The 18,138-nt window shown below is 22.3% G+C and overlaps 1 protein-coding gene across 1 annotated transcript in view; it reads right to left on the bottom strand.

Annotated features, from left to right (window-relative positions):
* The window catches only part of LOC114120855 (corticotropin-releasing factor-binding protein), a 49,128-nt gene that overhangs the window by 11,041 nt on the left and 19,949 nt on the right, over positions 1-18,138 (bottom strand). The window contains exons 2-3 of the mRNA XM_027982917.2: positions 3,065-3,140; positions 2,700-2,860 (exon numbers count right to left, since the gene is read on the bottom strand). Of these exons, the coding sequence (XP_027838718.1) occupies positions 2,700-2,860; positions 3,065-3,140 (237 nt within the window). The remainder of the gene's footprint in view (positions 1-2,699; positions 2,861-3,064; positions 3,141-18,138) is intronic.

Consider the following 18,138-nt stretch of genomic DNA (forward strand, 5'->3'; position numbering starts at 1 on the left):
ATTTATATAATACATATAAAATGATTGCTGCTACCTATATAATTTTTTATAAGTTGCATAAAATGTTGTAAAATAATATATACTTAAAAAATTTTTAAAATATACGAATATTAATATATCAACATTATTTTTATGTTGATATGCTACAATATATTTAGAATACTATATAACAAATTTTAAAAATAGTATAAAATTTAATTTTAGGTTTTTCAGTTTATCTTATAATTGTATCTGGAGAATTATTATTTGTAAAAATACAATTCTCGACAAAATTATTTAACGATATTAATGATACACATACAATAAAAATTATCACTATTGTTTCATACATTTAAATTTTAAAGGTTCTGCAAATCAAATTTAATTTCTTGGTAATTTATTCATTACAAATATTTAATAATAGTATCTTGTGTCTTTAGAAAAAAATACCTATAATTATTATCATTATTATTTTACATAATTTATACATTTTAATATAATATTGTAACATATTAATATAAAATAATGTTGATATAGATAGTCTTAAGTTTTAAATAATTTTATATACCTACCTATTTTATTTTACAATATTTTATGCAATTTATACTATAAATAATTTTTCAAAATTACATAACTATAATGTAATTGCCATAATTTTACAAAAAATTTTGTATTGGTCAAAAAGAGAATCAGTCATTTTTAAATTTGATCGAAAAGGGAAGGGTACGTTTTTGGTCGAAAACGGTCTCACCCTTTTAAGTTGGTACCTATTAAGAATAATAGTCTATGACAATGGACATAAAACATATACGGGCTATGATGATTATAATATTATTATATTATAAATTATAATTAACATTTTATAACTTGTAAAAGTTGTAAAATTATAATAATTTGATACTATACTATAATATATTAAAGCGTATGTATACATGGTGTATACAATATACATGTGCTACATGTTAATCTCCCTGAATACTAGTTACTATAAAAGTAAATTATTAGCTACCCTACTATTTATATACGTTCTTACTTATAAAATAATAACTAACTATGAGTTGTCATCAATGTCAAAGTCATAATTTAATAACCTAATCTTAAATCTTGCGTGTTATTTAATATTTTATTGGTACATTATTATAATAATTATAGTAAAAATGTTTCGAGGATTTTCATTACATTTTTTTTATTGTTTGAGATTTCGGGTCTGCAATACTGAGATCTTATAAAATATTATTTATTAAATTAAATAATTTAAATAATTTTTAATATTTTGTATACTACTGTAATTTAATTTTTGTTTGTAATTGCATCGAATAAATTGAATACTTAATTTTATACTTAAACTTAATTGTTAATTTAATTTACCTTTAAAAACTTAGCGTCAAAGGAGATTTAGGTTTTTTATAATAAAATTATTAGGAACATTCAATTAAATATAATCATCACAAAATATTGTTATTAATTATAAAAATGTATTAATAATGAAAAATAAGTTACTTTTAAAATAATTTACATCAGTGTGTTAATTTTTATACATTTAAGTGGAGATATTTTGTTTGAATCACTTCAAAAAATCATGTATACATATTTTAATCAGTAACTTTTTATACAATTTGGCTAATGGCTATGCATAATATTATCATCGTGATATTCTACAAAATTATAGGTGAAAATTGTCTACGGAATAAAATATATAAATGTAATATAATATATGATAAAAATCATATGTAAAAGATATGACTGATTCTTAGGGTGTATCGCAGCTATATTTCCTATGACGGGGTACTACAGATTGTATGTTTATCATACAGTTTCACCATTTACTATTAAAATAAACAAAATCAGTGCAATTTTTAGTATTTTATTTTATTTTTTTATCCAAATCATTTATCAAAACTTAGATTAATTAGATATTGTTGTAACAATAAGACGTATCAGTGAATATTATTATATTAATAGATATCAACAGATTTCTAGAGGACAGATTTATAGATAATATTTAGATATTGTTGATTTACATCACTCATAAAAGATTTTTAGTATATCATTACCTATAATATTGTAGTTGTTGTTAATTTAGATTCAATACCTATGTATAAATAATATATGTATATAATAAATAATGATATTATAGTATTAACTCGTAATGATAATTATTGTACAGATATTGTGTTTGGCATTGCATTATTTGTAAAATATATTACGAAAACACATATTTGCAGTGTATGGTATATGTTGTAGTATTAAGCTTTAAGTTATGTATAAGTTGAATTAACTAGAAATACAAGAGAGTATTATTTAAAAACTATTTTAAGAAAACAATTATGTACAAACATGCGATCGATTATTTTAACTAAGCTAAAAGATAACATAAAAATGATACATTCGTTTAAACTAGGTTATGATAAAATCGAAGCAATAAAATAATAATTAGTATAATTTTATCCATAGTCAATAAGTACGATTTAGCAATATCAATAACTTGGTTAAAAACTGATAATACAAGAAAAATGTAAAAATGGTGTGACACGATCACTATTAAACGTCGGTTTTCAATAAAGTTTTTACATTAACATTTGTTCGTTAATTTTATGTACGATTGAATTTATCGACGTATACAACAGTGTATAAATACATATTATTTGCATATTTACTTACGTACTTATTACTGTATTCAGATAGTCTTATTTAACATGCACTTACACATAGACACTTACCGCTATTAAACCTCCGGTATTACAAGGTACGTCTACGTAATCGAAGTAAACGTGGACCGTTTGCTCAGGTTTTGCTATTATGTAAATGCCGCACACAGTCGGATCGTTGGTCGACGATTTGTAGTATAGGTGGCCCTCTTCGGACCATACGGTCATACAATCTATATAAGGAAATACAAACACGTCATCAAATATCGAAGCGACTATCGTGAACATGCGATCATAAAATCATCATTATCACATCATCATTATCTATATATTAACATCATCCCCTTCGTGGTTTCTCATGAATATATTCGAACCACAACGGTAGTAAGATTATGTGTAAATAATACTATATATGCATATTATATAAAATGCTTTACCTGTAATGATTTTCTCTTGTGTTCGGATCCGTTTGCTTTGTGCTGGATACAGAAATGACGAAGTCTGTCGAGGATACTGAAAGCAAAATAACAAACAAATAAATAGGTATTCATTTTATTTAAAGTTATCATTAACTTAAAACTATTTTTATTTGTTATACTAATGCCCAATGGCTCTAATTGAATCGTCTCTTATCCCACAAATGTATCCTATATTGATACTCTAATTATGCCATGTTAGTTAAAATGACAATATAGAATTAGGCCACTATAATGTAATTAAAATTGTGAACGTTTAATAATAAAGTCCATTTTATGAATATTGAGAAAATATCGTCAAAACAAATCTATTTCAGTGCAATTAAGTTAAAAATGTCGTTGTGTTTGTGTTATAAAATGTCTTTTAAACAAAGCCATTGTTTGTTTTTTTTTTTTTTAATTATATTCTATTTTTTTTTTTGTAATTTGACAGTTTTTTTTTAAATATCTAGTATGTAATAATAATAATATTAATTTAATTTAATAATTTTTAGTACTTCTAATTGCATCGAATAATATAATTGCACATTATACAGTAATGTCATAAATCATCATAATAAGCTTGTGTACATGACGACGCTGAGGCTTTTCTGTTGGTTAGTATACTGTAAATGAAAAGACACTCGTATTTCAAATTATGTGACCCTGCCTAGTCCCTTAATCATTTGAGGATCGTCCCAAAATGTAATATTGCCAGATGTCTGTGCACAATTAAATAATTTATATGGAGTATCTATAATATCAATTTCGGACTTGTGAAACAAAAAAATTATAATAGTTAATAGAATAGATACATAATTTTAGACAAATATGATTTTCAATTAAAATAAAAATAAATATATGTTTAGTACAAATTAAATTTTATCACACAATAATAATAATAATAATAATTTATTAATTTTCCAACAAACAATATTAACCTATTTAAAAGGTACATTACAATAAAAAAAAATAAAATTGTAATTCAGCTACAAAACTGATGGCTATGCTGGAGGTGAGAGCTTGTGCAAGTAGAAAATTAAATAAACATATTATCAATAATATAACATAAAAAATAATATAAATAATAGATATGATTATCTTACAATGTTTCAAAATATTAAATGAACTATTGATAATCAATATTATTAAAAATAAATTATTGCAAATAAATGATAAATATATTCAAAAATTATTTAAATTCAGAAGTAAAAGATTTCTTTTCAATTATTAAAAATTAATGAAATCACGAATACGTATTATCTTATTTTTCATATAAAATATGATACAAATTGACAAAAAGCAGTTTTAAATTTAGCTAATGTAAACTAATATTTTTTATTAAGTAGTGTGCTATAACTATGAATTAGAAAACTAATTGTATTATTATATTTAAAATATAAAAACAGCAAAAACATGCATTATATCAAAATAATTATTAATAGGTACTTAAAATTTTATACTAATCATATTTTAAAAGTGACTGAGAATAAACTTAGCTTATTGAATATATATTTTACAAGGTAATTTAATATTATATGTAATTTTTTAATATGACCATCAAAAGTATTACCCCAAAATTCTATACTATAAGATTCTATTGATCGCACTAAAAATGTATGTACTATTGTTTTAACGTTAACAGTTAAGATATTTTAAAACATTTATACATATAAAAAAAATTCAAACCGACGGTGACGTTATTACTTTATCTATGTGGGTAATCCATTTCAAGAATTCATGTACATCTAAATTCTTAATACTTTACAAAGCTAAAAAAACAGATAAATAAAAAGCTATTTATTATAAATTTTTAACTTTTAAATTTATATAATATTACACATTTTTATATAGTTTTATCTTACATTTTTTGTTTTCTGTACAAAATAAATAACTTTAACATATTAAGATTTAGAGTTTTAGCAAACGCTACACAATAAACCTGGAAAAATAACTTATATCAGTATTTTTAAACCATGTGCATTATTTATTTCGTATTATTTGTATCACTGTACTTATACAATATGTATAGTATTATAATAAATAATAGGGTACAATCTATAATATGCATATAACTGTAAGTATATGAATGTATATCCATCAGTATTGTTGTCATTTAATACATATTAAAGATATGATTTGTAACGTGTACAATTCAACGTCGTTTATGGTTCTTATTTTTTTTTTTTATTCAAACCTACATTTTTATACTTTAATTGAATAACCGATGGGATGGACGTGCCATGGATGTAAATGATGCATGTAATTATATGTCAACTTGTATAAATATGATACTAGCATTTTCCTATAGAGTGTCAATTCTACATAAAACCTATACAAAAACCTTACTTACGTTCTATGGCAAACACTTTAAAAATAAAGGATATTGACAGAAAAGAATAAAATAAAAACTAAACAGTTACCTTGTATTATTATATCGCTCTCGGTTTTAATTCATATTAATAAGTATGTGTAAAAATGGACAAAATGTAATATAAACGGTTTTTCAACGCCACAAAAATACACCCTATTATAGATGTTATAAACAATAATATTAATTAAACGATAACGCATTTAAATATTTTTGTATACATTTTGTACCCTTCTAGATTTACTTGGTATTGACTGTCTTTAGTACCAGCGAGTTAAATCCGGGTGTGCTTGTCGGACCAAACATAATATCCATTGAACTTATTTTGTATGGTTTTCTCATATGAGTATAAAATATCATAATATATATGTATGATTGTATTCTACCGCTGTTTTGTCCCCATCAATCACATTTTTTTTCAAATATTTATTAATATTCGTTTTTATACAAGCTGAATGAAAATTGTTCTATTCAATTAGTTGTATAGGTAATAGGTAACTATACAATATATTTTTTTACTGTAAACAAAATTAGTCACAGTTTTCAAGGAAATAAATACTATTCGTTTTTATGTTCTGAAAAAAAATCGAATATTTTTTCACCAGAATTTTTACATTTTAAATTGCATTAAGGAAAATCGAGGCTATTGGATACAATGAAAATGCACAAAAAACATGTCTCGAGAAAAAGCGAATTGGAAAATAGTCGGTGTAAAATTTACAATGTGGTACAGCTCTGTATCATATAAATTATGTGATGGTACATCACATAAATATATAATAGAATAAATATATTCATATAATTAGAAATAAAAAAATGGACATTTTCGTTAGTCAATAGGTACGTAGGTTTCACAATTACCGTTAAGAGAGATAAAGTAAATCTATAATGGATATTATATACAAATTCTTAGTACGGGTATGTAACTAATACAATATTGTGAATACGTCTAAACTTCATTTAATTATTTGTGATGTTTCTATTATTATATTGAACTTAAAACACATTGCTCAGTGTAATATATCATGGATCTCACGATGCGTTTTGTTCATACCTCTATAAATATATATTTGAATACCTACCTATCGATAAGTTATAATAGCATATCACATATAAGTACTTACATATTATATTACCACATATAGTAAAGGAATAAAAGTGTCATTTTAATAATATATATGTGCTACAGCGAGACTTTTCAATATTATATGTACCAAAATAGTTCGAGCAGGATAATTGACAAGTGATGAGTAAGTAGGCGATGGCATCATTGTGTTAGCGATACCATCACCTCTCAACACAAAGATAATCAGCATAATATAGTATTAACATTTACACATACGGTTTCGGTATAAAGTTAATGGATATTGTCAGTGGTTTTCTTCATACAATATAATCCCACATGGTTTGAGTGAAGTTTCGAAGACAGTGTTTAGTGTTCTCGCTAATAAATATTACTTTTTATTTATTTATTTTATATTATAATCTAGTGTTTATAATACCTAACAATAATACTAATATCATTGGAATAATAAATAACAATTTTAAAGCTTCATAATAATTCAATAGACATACATTATTGTACAAAAAAAAAGTAGTAGATTTAACAAATTATTTTATAAATATAAAACATTTTTGTAAACATGAAAATTTCAATCAATGTTTTTAATTTATTCTAGGAAGTATAATTTACTTAACAGTACCTATAGAATAAAATTATTGAATAGGCAATTATTTTTTTCTAAAGTAAATATTATCTTGGTCTATTAAATCTTATTTATTTTTTTTAGTTCACAGACTATATTTTTTTTTGTATTTAAACTTAAAAATTCATTTACGTCGGTAATTAGATTAAAAAATAAAATGCCGTAGTTTTAATTACAATTTAGTACACAACAAGTCAAATAAAATAAAAAGTATTTTTGAATAATTGTTCAAAGATTAATCGTGAAATAATTACTCCAATAATAAATGAATTATTTCTATCCTATAGCAACTCTCTTTTCTTAACAAATTATTTAAATTATTGTTAAGAAATTTTACTTCTATATAAATAAATCCAGACGTTGAGTTCTTGGTATTCATTTTTTAATCTGTATTTTAGAGAATTATCTAAAAATTGTACAATTGAAAACATAATTTGTTCATATTACATTCCAAAAGTCATTTTTTGAATTTTTCAGTGAACGCAAATAATTGTAATATTATTTGAGTTTAAAAAAAATAATAATCTTTTAATAATACCAATATTAAAAAAAAAATCAATCTACATTTTTATACAAACAATATCTTCCATCTTGAGTAAAATGTTGGTACTTTAAATTTTGTATAATCTAACGAATTTTAATCTCGCACTAAATATTTTTACCTAACTAGTCAAAATTAGTAGAATACGTAAAATATGTTCTCGATTTTAACTAAGTATAGGGCAGTTTTTGACACGTTTTTATATTTTATTTCACTTACAATATTATAGTATTTTGTATAGAATATAGACTGATGAAACAGTATAGAGCTTGAAAAGTTTAACGGGCTCCTTGAAACTAAATAAGTCATGAGCGGAAAAAACAATATAAATACATATACGTATACTTAATACTCGAAAGCGTTCAGTTGAACTTGGGACGAATCCAACACTGACGTATATGCGCATGCACATAACGAATGGAAATTGTTATTGGTGATATTGAGAGTATTCTATTAGCATATATTGATTAATCAAGACGCAATCAACAAAACAATACTCTGCAACAGGGTTAATCGAAATGTGTCCCTTACACACTATGTATAAATTAATTGTCTTCCTTGTTTATCCCAATAATTTTAATGTTATTGAAATTGGGTAGAGTGCATTTACATATACTTAGGAAATATAATGGTGTAAGAATTAGAAAACGTAATTGTTGGAAACTATCAAAAATAAATATTTATCCGATTTTCCATTTAACGATATTTACACGTATTCAATTATTTTTTAATTTAATTAATTTTTAAGTTGACCAATACGTGACACGTAGCGGTTTTTTCAATTTAGTTTTTTCATTTTTGTCTCATACTCTTATAATGGTAAGATTAAAATTATAAAAATAAACAAATTTAAAAATTAAATATTACTGTGTACAGTAACTTAATTGTTCAAACTAAAAATTGTTCCGAATAAAAATCTTGATATTATCATAATATTTTAATGTACAATTATATTTCTGGAACCATTACTGTATACGTGGTTTCACGCTAATGCAGAGCATAAATTTATTTGCCTGCCGAATTATAAATTACTGGTGTTAGTCATTAAAACTGTTATATATTGTAACTTGATACAATACATTTAACTAGACGTAACTTTTTCTATAAAAATAACATTAAAATGATGAGTTTCACGATAATATTAAGAATGTAATAAAGTTTAGCTATAGAATTTATGTTTTAATTTGACAACATATATTAAATTCTTAATACATTTTAGTTTTGATTAGCGATTACAATGCACAAAACATAATTTTGTAGGTACATACAATAATATTATAAGTACAAAAAACTAATTATATTATTTATAATATTTTATTTAAATATTTTAAATGTGATTAGTTTTTGAGATAAATGTATATATATATATATAGTATTAGTGTATTTCATTAATTTTTATATGGAAATATTTTACCCTAAACTTAATATAATGATGAAATGGTTACGCTTTGATTTAAATTATGTTGTAATATAATCGTATCTCAATAACTAACGATACTTAGATATTGATTTGTATATTATGAATGTATAAAAATTAATCATTAAAACAATATTAATTATATAATTTTGTCTTTAATCAATAATGATTTGTTTTTAGACAGTCATCTTAAAAAGGCTAGTTATTGGAGTAAATGGTTTTTGTTAATTTATAACTATTTTCAATTGGATACATGTTTATCGATAGTAATAAATATTATATTTAATACAATGGTCTAGAGTTTTAAGTATTAAAATAATTATATTTGATATTATACTTAGATACCTACTTCTCATACCCATATTAAAATTAATTAAAATCGAATGTTTAAATTATATTATAAAATAATATAATACATATCGAATTAAATCAGTTATGAATTTGCGATATTGTATTATTATCTATTTTAAATAAAAATTAGTTGGATACAAATAAAATAATTCTTATCAAAAAAAAAAAAAAAAAATACTTGAAATAGTACAATAGGAAATATAAGTTTGTGCAACAATAATAAAATTCGAACAGGATACAGCGACCGGGTGTGTCAAACTGCTTACTTGTTTCTCTTTCTTCATTTCCAACAATGAATAGTTTTATTTTTCTTATTATAAGTTTGAAAACCATAATATATCGTTGTTTTCAAAAAAAAAAAAAATGATTTTGTTGTATGTATATAACTTATTAACGTTTAAAAATATATAACGTCCACACCAACACTATTGTTTTTTTTTAAGATTTTAAAATGATGTGTATTTGGCACATCATTTAAATAAAATGTTAAAGTTGATCTCTTCTGAAAATATCATATTTTTTTTAAATTTAAATACAAACACTTTACCAAAATCCATAAAACTCAAATGGTTCATTAAAAAATAATATCCATTAAAATTACCATCTACTATTTATAAATAGAACTAAAATAAATAATCCCAATAATTAAATAATAATAATTCAAGATTTATATAGAATTATTTTTTCCTAGACTAAAATAAAAAATTAAAAATTATAATGTAATTGTGTTTGATTATTCTTTGCACGTAGGAAACCTAAAGTAGAAGTATTTCAAACTATTGAGTACTGCTAAAAAATAACTATAAGAAAACAACTATAATAAAAATTTTTTAAAAAAAAACACTTGTAAAATCAATAATAGGTTAAGATATAATATATATATAGTAGATATATTTTTCATTCCACTCAAAACCTAGAATTGATTATGTAGGATACTATTACTTACTCTTACTATATACTCTTTCTACTCATATGTAGCTCAGCTGATTCAAATATAATTTGTAAACATTTTATAGTCAACCACAAAATAATATTTATATAATATTATGTTTTTCTACATTTTGCTGCAGTATGGTCCATCACAATGTTTCCCCCCCCCCCAAACTTGACAATCCCGTGTAGCTTGCTACACGTATTATACCACTAAAATACTGTATTAAATACAATGTTTATTATAATGTAATCTCAAATTAATTCTTCAAAAACACTTAACAGACATAATTTTAATTGATAGTGTACCTACTTTCGTTCACTATAATGTCTGCACCATTAATATTTCAAGTTTGTGAGCTTGGTTAAGCACTTGTATACATTTTACAATAAATCATCATGTATGACATTTCGCACAACTTTTCAGGATCTTTTTTTATTTTTTTCTTGTATTCTTCCTATTTTTATTTTTCAAGTGTACCTATACTGTATATTTATAATATCCACATTGCGTATTACTATACATACAATATTATGCATTTGAAATTAATTGATAATAATTTTACAAAATATAATAATTATAGTAACCTTTGAGATGTACTTTTTTTAAATTATGTTTAAAACATTTATATGAAAATACATTTTGGGCATTAAATTACTAGATTTAAATAAAAAGAAAATACTTACTTACTATAAAATGTTTTCTCATTTGATGTTAAAATGTATAAATATAAATTTATAAACTGTTTTATTGGCTACTGCTAGGTCATTCAACATAAATGTCTAACCTAGCCTTTTAGTAAACGGAGATAATTAATAATGTAAAGATTTATAAGGTAGCTTTTCACAAATAAACAACTGATACAAATTGTGTGTATAAACATACGCAGTGGCCATAGTATAAAATGACGGGGTAGAACGTGGTCAGAATTAATTGAAAATAAACAAGCATGTATAACTAAAGACGTCACTTTATCAACATAGAAGAGGTTAGATATATAATGTGATCGTGATTATGAGTAATTGAACGTCTATTATCATTAATAATAGGAATCATGTCTAATAATGTAGTTAAACAGAATATAATATCACAATTCACAAGACTATAATATAATATAAGTAGATACTAAATTGTTTAGGTACATATATTATTATTAAATACAAAGAAATCTGAGCCATATTATCACAAAAATCAAGATTAACTTAACTTCAAAATTGTAAATTTAAAACAAAAAAAAAAAAAAAAAATACTGTCACATTCAAAAATTGATCATTAAACAATAAATAATTATTTTATACAGCATTTTTTAAAAATTTAATAAATGTGAAAATAGATTATACAAGTGTAATCAGTTAATAGTAATAAAAAATTAAATATTAAATATTACAAATTATTATATTTCATTCTTCATTATTAGGTAACCAGGTTACAACTATGATAATTTTAAATAAGATCAGTAAGATACAATATTATATAATTATGTTTTGAATGTTTGCATTGTTTGCAATCGTATAGTATACGATACCTACAATTTAATAAGAAAATAATATTATAATAATCATAATTTATTGAAAAATATTATTTCTAAATAATTACTTATAGACTAAGTGTAGAATTATTAATTATTATTATTATACGAAATATAAAATTACGTTAACATTAAACATACTAAAATTATTTGTTTATTACGTATCATACATAATTTAATAATTCCAATATTATGATATACCTATGTAATCGTTTTTCATTTTAGTGTCATACTGTCACGAATATGTTTGAAGTAATTGTATTATCTACCTATATGAATAAAAATTAATTTCACATTGTAACTAGATACATAGCTAAAGTTAATAATTAATAATATTATGTTGTCTAGTGTTCATAATTGTATGTGTTAAATTACTAATCATGAATAAAAGTTGTACCTTTAATTAAGCGCCTATTTGTAAACAGAGAATTTTGAACAGTTCAAAAACGAGCTAATTTATTACTTTTTCTAATACTAAAATAGAAAAATGAGACAAAAATAAATATTAAATTTATAAGCTTATATTATTGTGTTTTAAAAATGCTACATGTATTTTACATAACAACGTTATTAAAATAAAGAAAAATTAACATGAATTATAAATAAGTCAACAGAAACCATCGTTTCACTCATGTTCACTTTAAAAAATAAGTGTTCTTTGAGTTAAATAATAATAGGTCTATTAATAGTAATCAGTTAATAGTAATTTTTATTTATTTATATTAACTATCAAGATAAAAATTATAATATAATTATTATACGTATTATGACCTATATGTTTTATTTTTCATTATAGGTAAAACAGATTTCCTTTAGTAAGTAATCAATAACAACAAATTCGTTATATATTAATATCTAATTTAAAGGTTAAATTAAGAACAATTAAAACAAAAAAATATATATAAACACGAGAAAAATGTTGTATTTCTATTTAACACAAAAAAATCTTTCATATTCTTTGTTTATTAAGTAGTATTTTTAAATTTTAATATTATGTACACAAGAAAAACGTAGTATACTGTATACGTAGTTTTATATTGTTTCGATTAAATAATAAATAAATATTCAAATAATTATATTGACGTATTTGTATACGAAAATTATAAAAAGGTAAGAAAATAAAGTTTCACCAGTGTCAATTACTTTGGAAAATAATAAATTGGAAGACAATTTATAGATATATAGTTATATTGATAAAATCCCGTAAAGTTGATATTTTGAAGTAGAATAAATAAGAAACCTTAAATTTTGTATACTCTTGATGTGAAGTGGTTCTGTTCTCAAAAATAAGGAACGAATGATAACTAACAACCTCGTGAACATATAAACATTATAAGTGTATATAAAATGTGTCAATGATATTAAACAACTTTCATTCAATTTTGCACTTGTAAATAAATCCAAAGGAAAGAAATTTAATGTTTTTATATAATGCAAATATATTATATAAAACCAATACAATATTTTAATTCAGCTTCGACCAAATAATTGCAAATATTAACTAACCCAATTTTAAAATAAATTAAAGAAATAGGTACTTAGGGTAATATTCGATCTTTAGATAAATTACTAAAATAGTTATTCCTAGGCAACTATAATTTAAATTTTACCGTTTTACATCTATCACAAACTACAAACATTTAATAATTAAAATGAAAAGTAAATACATTTATTTTATTTAAGATTTTCGATTACAAGTGTATATTATCGTACACACTTGTACTTATATAATAATATAATATTTCACGCACATAATATAATCAGGAAAGTCCTGGGATAAAAATTCAGACTGAAATAATGTATTACCTAGGACATTAAAAAATAATAGATATTATAATTAAGCTCTTATAATTAATTTTTTTATTTAAAATATTAATAATAAAATATGACATATTTTAAATACATGATGAAAAAAGCTTACTTTTTGAGACAGTAAATCAATTATAGAATTATTATCAATATTTACCAAAATTTCTTTTTAACCTGACATTAACATAAACGCTTTAGTATTTTCATCAGTAAGTTTACTTCCAAACAAATTTTCTATGTATTTTAAAATAGAAAAAGATCGTTCACAGGCAACTTCTGTAACAGGAAGACACAATAGATACTTATAAGCAACTTTTAGTACTTGATAACCGTTACTATATAAATTGTATTTTATCAATAGCTTCTAACAACATAATGTACAATGTCTACCAGTATTACACTTAAGTGGCCCTATTTTTTCAGAATCAATCGCCTTCTTTATTTATTTTCGTCATTTTCAATTTTTCAATTTCTTTATTTCATATTCATCTGCAGACTGCAATCGATATTTATAAAATTCCCAGCTATTTGAAAAACTACTTCATCTTCAGTTTTATAGTTGGTAAATTGCAATATATTTTTGATAAATAGTTATAAAAGCTTAACCTAGTAATTTATTTTATAATATGCTTCAAATATATTGTACATATTATACAAGATGACAAAAGAACCAAATTTATCAATAATTCAATACTAATCTAACTTATATGTATAATACATTTAAGTATTTTAAATAACCATGTTTCAATATTTTAGAATGTTGCAATCAAATTAATTTGGAATTCATTAAATACAATTTTTAAAGATGATTCAATATTAATTTAGTTCAATATTGAGTATTAACCCAGACTCGTGATTCGATCTGTGTAAAGCAAAAATATTAACAACAACTAATTTAAATAACGATTTAAACATTTACTAACTCCCATCCTTCAAAATGTATTAAATAATATGTTATATTTGATTAAATTATGAGATTGCAAGTTATTTTAATAATTAATAAACATTTTAATTAAGCTATTTGAATTTTTTGCACGTTGGAGAGAGAAGGATAAATATTAAAATTCTGAAGTCTTCTACTATAAACATAATAAACAACGTAAAATACGTCAATAACGTCAATAGCTAATAAGGAGAGTTAGATATACTATACTTAATCATCTAATTTGATTGTTTTAATTAGAAATTTAAAACTTATACAGGTTTTCTTAAATTGTAATAATTTTATGATACAATTCATATACTTTTTTTAGAGATATCTTGTGAGTATTTAAACAATTATTATTCTAATATGGATCATCAGTTGCAAGAAATATCTGTTATATTATTGAAAATTAGTTTTTCGTTATTTGTTTTAGATTTTAAGTGGATCGATGAATGAATTGATTTTATTATGATATGTGTTTTTGGGCTTGAAAACACTTTAAAAATTCTTCAATTTTTAACTTAGGGATCTTTTCCAAAAAGAAAATACATTTAATTGATACTTTGGTGGTCAAAACTAAAACACTTGGAAGTAATTTTTTCAACAATTGAAAAATAAAAGAAATAAAACCAAAGTACTTAGAGAAAAATTTGAATTTTTACACAGAACAAATTTTTTTTAAAAAGCCGATTTTTTATTTTGTTGTAACTAAAAGACAAAGAATCAGATACTTTAATTTTTTACAAAATGTTCAAATGAGAATTTTCTGTACAAATATATAATTTTAAAATATTTTAACTTTTTTTGATCTAATTATAGATAATTAAAATTGTTTACCTATGAGGTATTATTATTATTATTATTTTTATAAATATTTATGAAAAATGCTAAAACTTTGAAATTTAAAAGTTTTTTATAAGTAGTTTAAGTAACTTATACTAGAACAAAAAAATTTTAAAAAATAATATATTAACAAAATGTATATGTCTATAGCCTGGATTATTACATTACTGTATTTCATATAATCAAATATTATAAAATGTGAATAAAAAAAGTACATATTTTTTTAAGAAAGTGGAGGAATTTGTGTAATTTATAAACTTAATGAGATCAGTATCTACTCATAATTATTATTGTTTGGGATTGATTTTATATCAAAGAGAAGTAAATATTTTATCAATATTCCTAATGAAAGATCGTTTTTGTGCTTGAATGTAATGGACAGTGTTAAAAGCCTAACCGAAAGCAACTACCTAGTAATAAGTATAAATATTCTAATGACACTTCAAAAGATTAATTATACAAAACATACTAATTTATAATTTATCATGAATATAAATAATAAATATACATCATGTTACATAAATTGAAAACATCTTAATTAAGAATTTTTGAGAAATAAATGAGTATTTATTTATGAACAATTATTTTCATGTATCATCAACTTATACCTTAAAATATAATCTGTGCCTGTCTATATTATTATTCACGTAAGACGTAGGTGTATATGAAATGTTTGATATACACTAATTTAATGACATATTATATAATATATATATACCGTATATTAATCGTATTAATTTGATTATAAATTATATGAAATATATAAGTGTAAAGATATCTGGTAACATATTATTGGAACCTATATAGTATGACAAATCCAATGTTCATACTGCTATGAAATAAAATTTAAATTAAGATGAATTTTGTATTATTTTGTCCATACGAATTGAAACATGAAAAACTTTTGATACAAAATGTATATTCTACGCATTTCAAATAAGAAAAAATTCAGATCAAAATAAAATATATTAAGACTTTAAAATAATATTATCATGAAATATTACTCATTAAAAATGGCTCAATAATTTTTACCTTCTTAAATATTCCATCAACAAAGGTGTTATTTACAGAGATCGTTATAAGTAGTGTTACTATAAATGTTATATCACAATAAATCTTCAAACATAAAAGTATTTTTTTTTTTTTTACTACTGGTTAGATTTTATGTCTATAAACTTTCAAATATAAACAGCAAATAAAAAAAAAACAAATAAATAAAAATATATATGGGCCTTCAGAAAATAAGAATTTATTATTCAATCTTTGAATTAAAATAAAATAGTAAAACAACACATAAGCTATGTGAAAAAAATAGGGTAGCTAAAACTATCGAGTAATATTATTAAATCTGATTAGCCATTAATTATTAATATTATTAACTTATTAACTTTACCTGTTGCAGTAAATATAATTTTATGAAAAATTAAATACTCATTAATCATAATATATATAAAAAAATTTTCAACGATTAATAATATCATAAAGGAATTATAATATAATTTTTTTACTTTGAAGATTTATTTAATATTATATTAATTTAAGTGTTTAAAAATCACTTGAGTTAAGTTAAAAATGTATCATTAAAAAAAATGTAAGAAAGTGGGTATTGAGACAAAATATCTTGTTATCCAATAGGTAAAATAACCAAAACCAATGTGTAGGACAAAATACCCAAATAATAATAAAAATTAACTAATTTAAAAATTGAATATTAATAAATAATTTTTTTAGTTAGATACATTATATTCATTTTAAAGCACATTTTAATAACATTTAATAATACAGTAAAAAAATAATAATAGTAATAATAATATTTTGCATGTATAATATTATACCTATGTCTTATATAGGTTAGATATAGATTTTATAGTTGTCGGTGATACACTACATTACGTAATGGCTGCATACTAGTTCTGAGAGTAATCAAATTGGTTACCATTTAGCTGAACTGGTTCCCGTTAAAAAAAAAAAAAAGGTACTTTATTAGGTTGAGCCAAATTGGTTCCTGTTTGTGTTCAGGTCAAATATTTATAATTTTTAATAATTGGTACAAAATATAAATTAGATAGTATAGAATATAAATATATCTACACATTATAGTAACAATAGATTGTCAGCTGTTTTTCGAAAATTATTACTGATACCCCAATTATTAATAATCTAAGAATTATAATATAACCTATAGTTTAAATTAATAGTTTTATAGCAATGTGTGAAGTCAAATAGCTTAAAATGTGCTAAAAATATTTGTCAAACCACATTAGATTACAGTAACTCACGTATCGCAAAACAACATTAATTGATGGTATGTAAAATTAATTAGAATGATGTTAATGTCACAAAATATTTAGATATGTTTTTATGCTAACCATTAGAAGTTAAAACAAATGAAATAAAACCAGTTAAAATTAATTTATCATAAAATATTTAAGCACGAATACCGCTGGAATAAATTGTAAAATAAAGATCACTTCGACAAAAATAAAAAAATAATCCCACGAGTTCAATTAACGGATGGAATAGCTGATTTTAGTATTCGAAATTGATTATAAATGGTGTGATCTTGGTGATATACATTTATCAAAGTTTTTATTTTATAACAATGGTGTGATTGCAAAAAAATGAATAGTCATA

This window comes from Aphis gossypii, chromosome 1 (assembly GCF_020184175.1).
Source record: "Aphis gossypii isolate Hap1 chromosome 1, ASM2018417v2, whole genome shotgun sequence".
Taxonomy (NCBI): domain Eukaryota; kingdom Metazoa; phylum Arthropoda; class Insecta; order Hemiptera; family Aphididae; genus Aphis; species Aphis gossypii.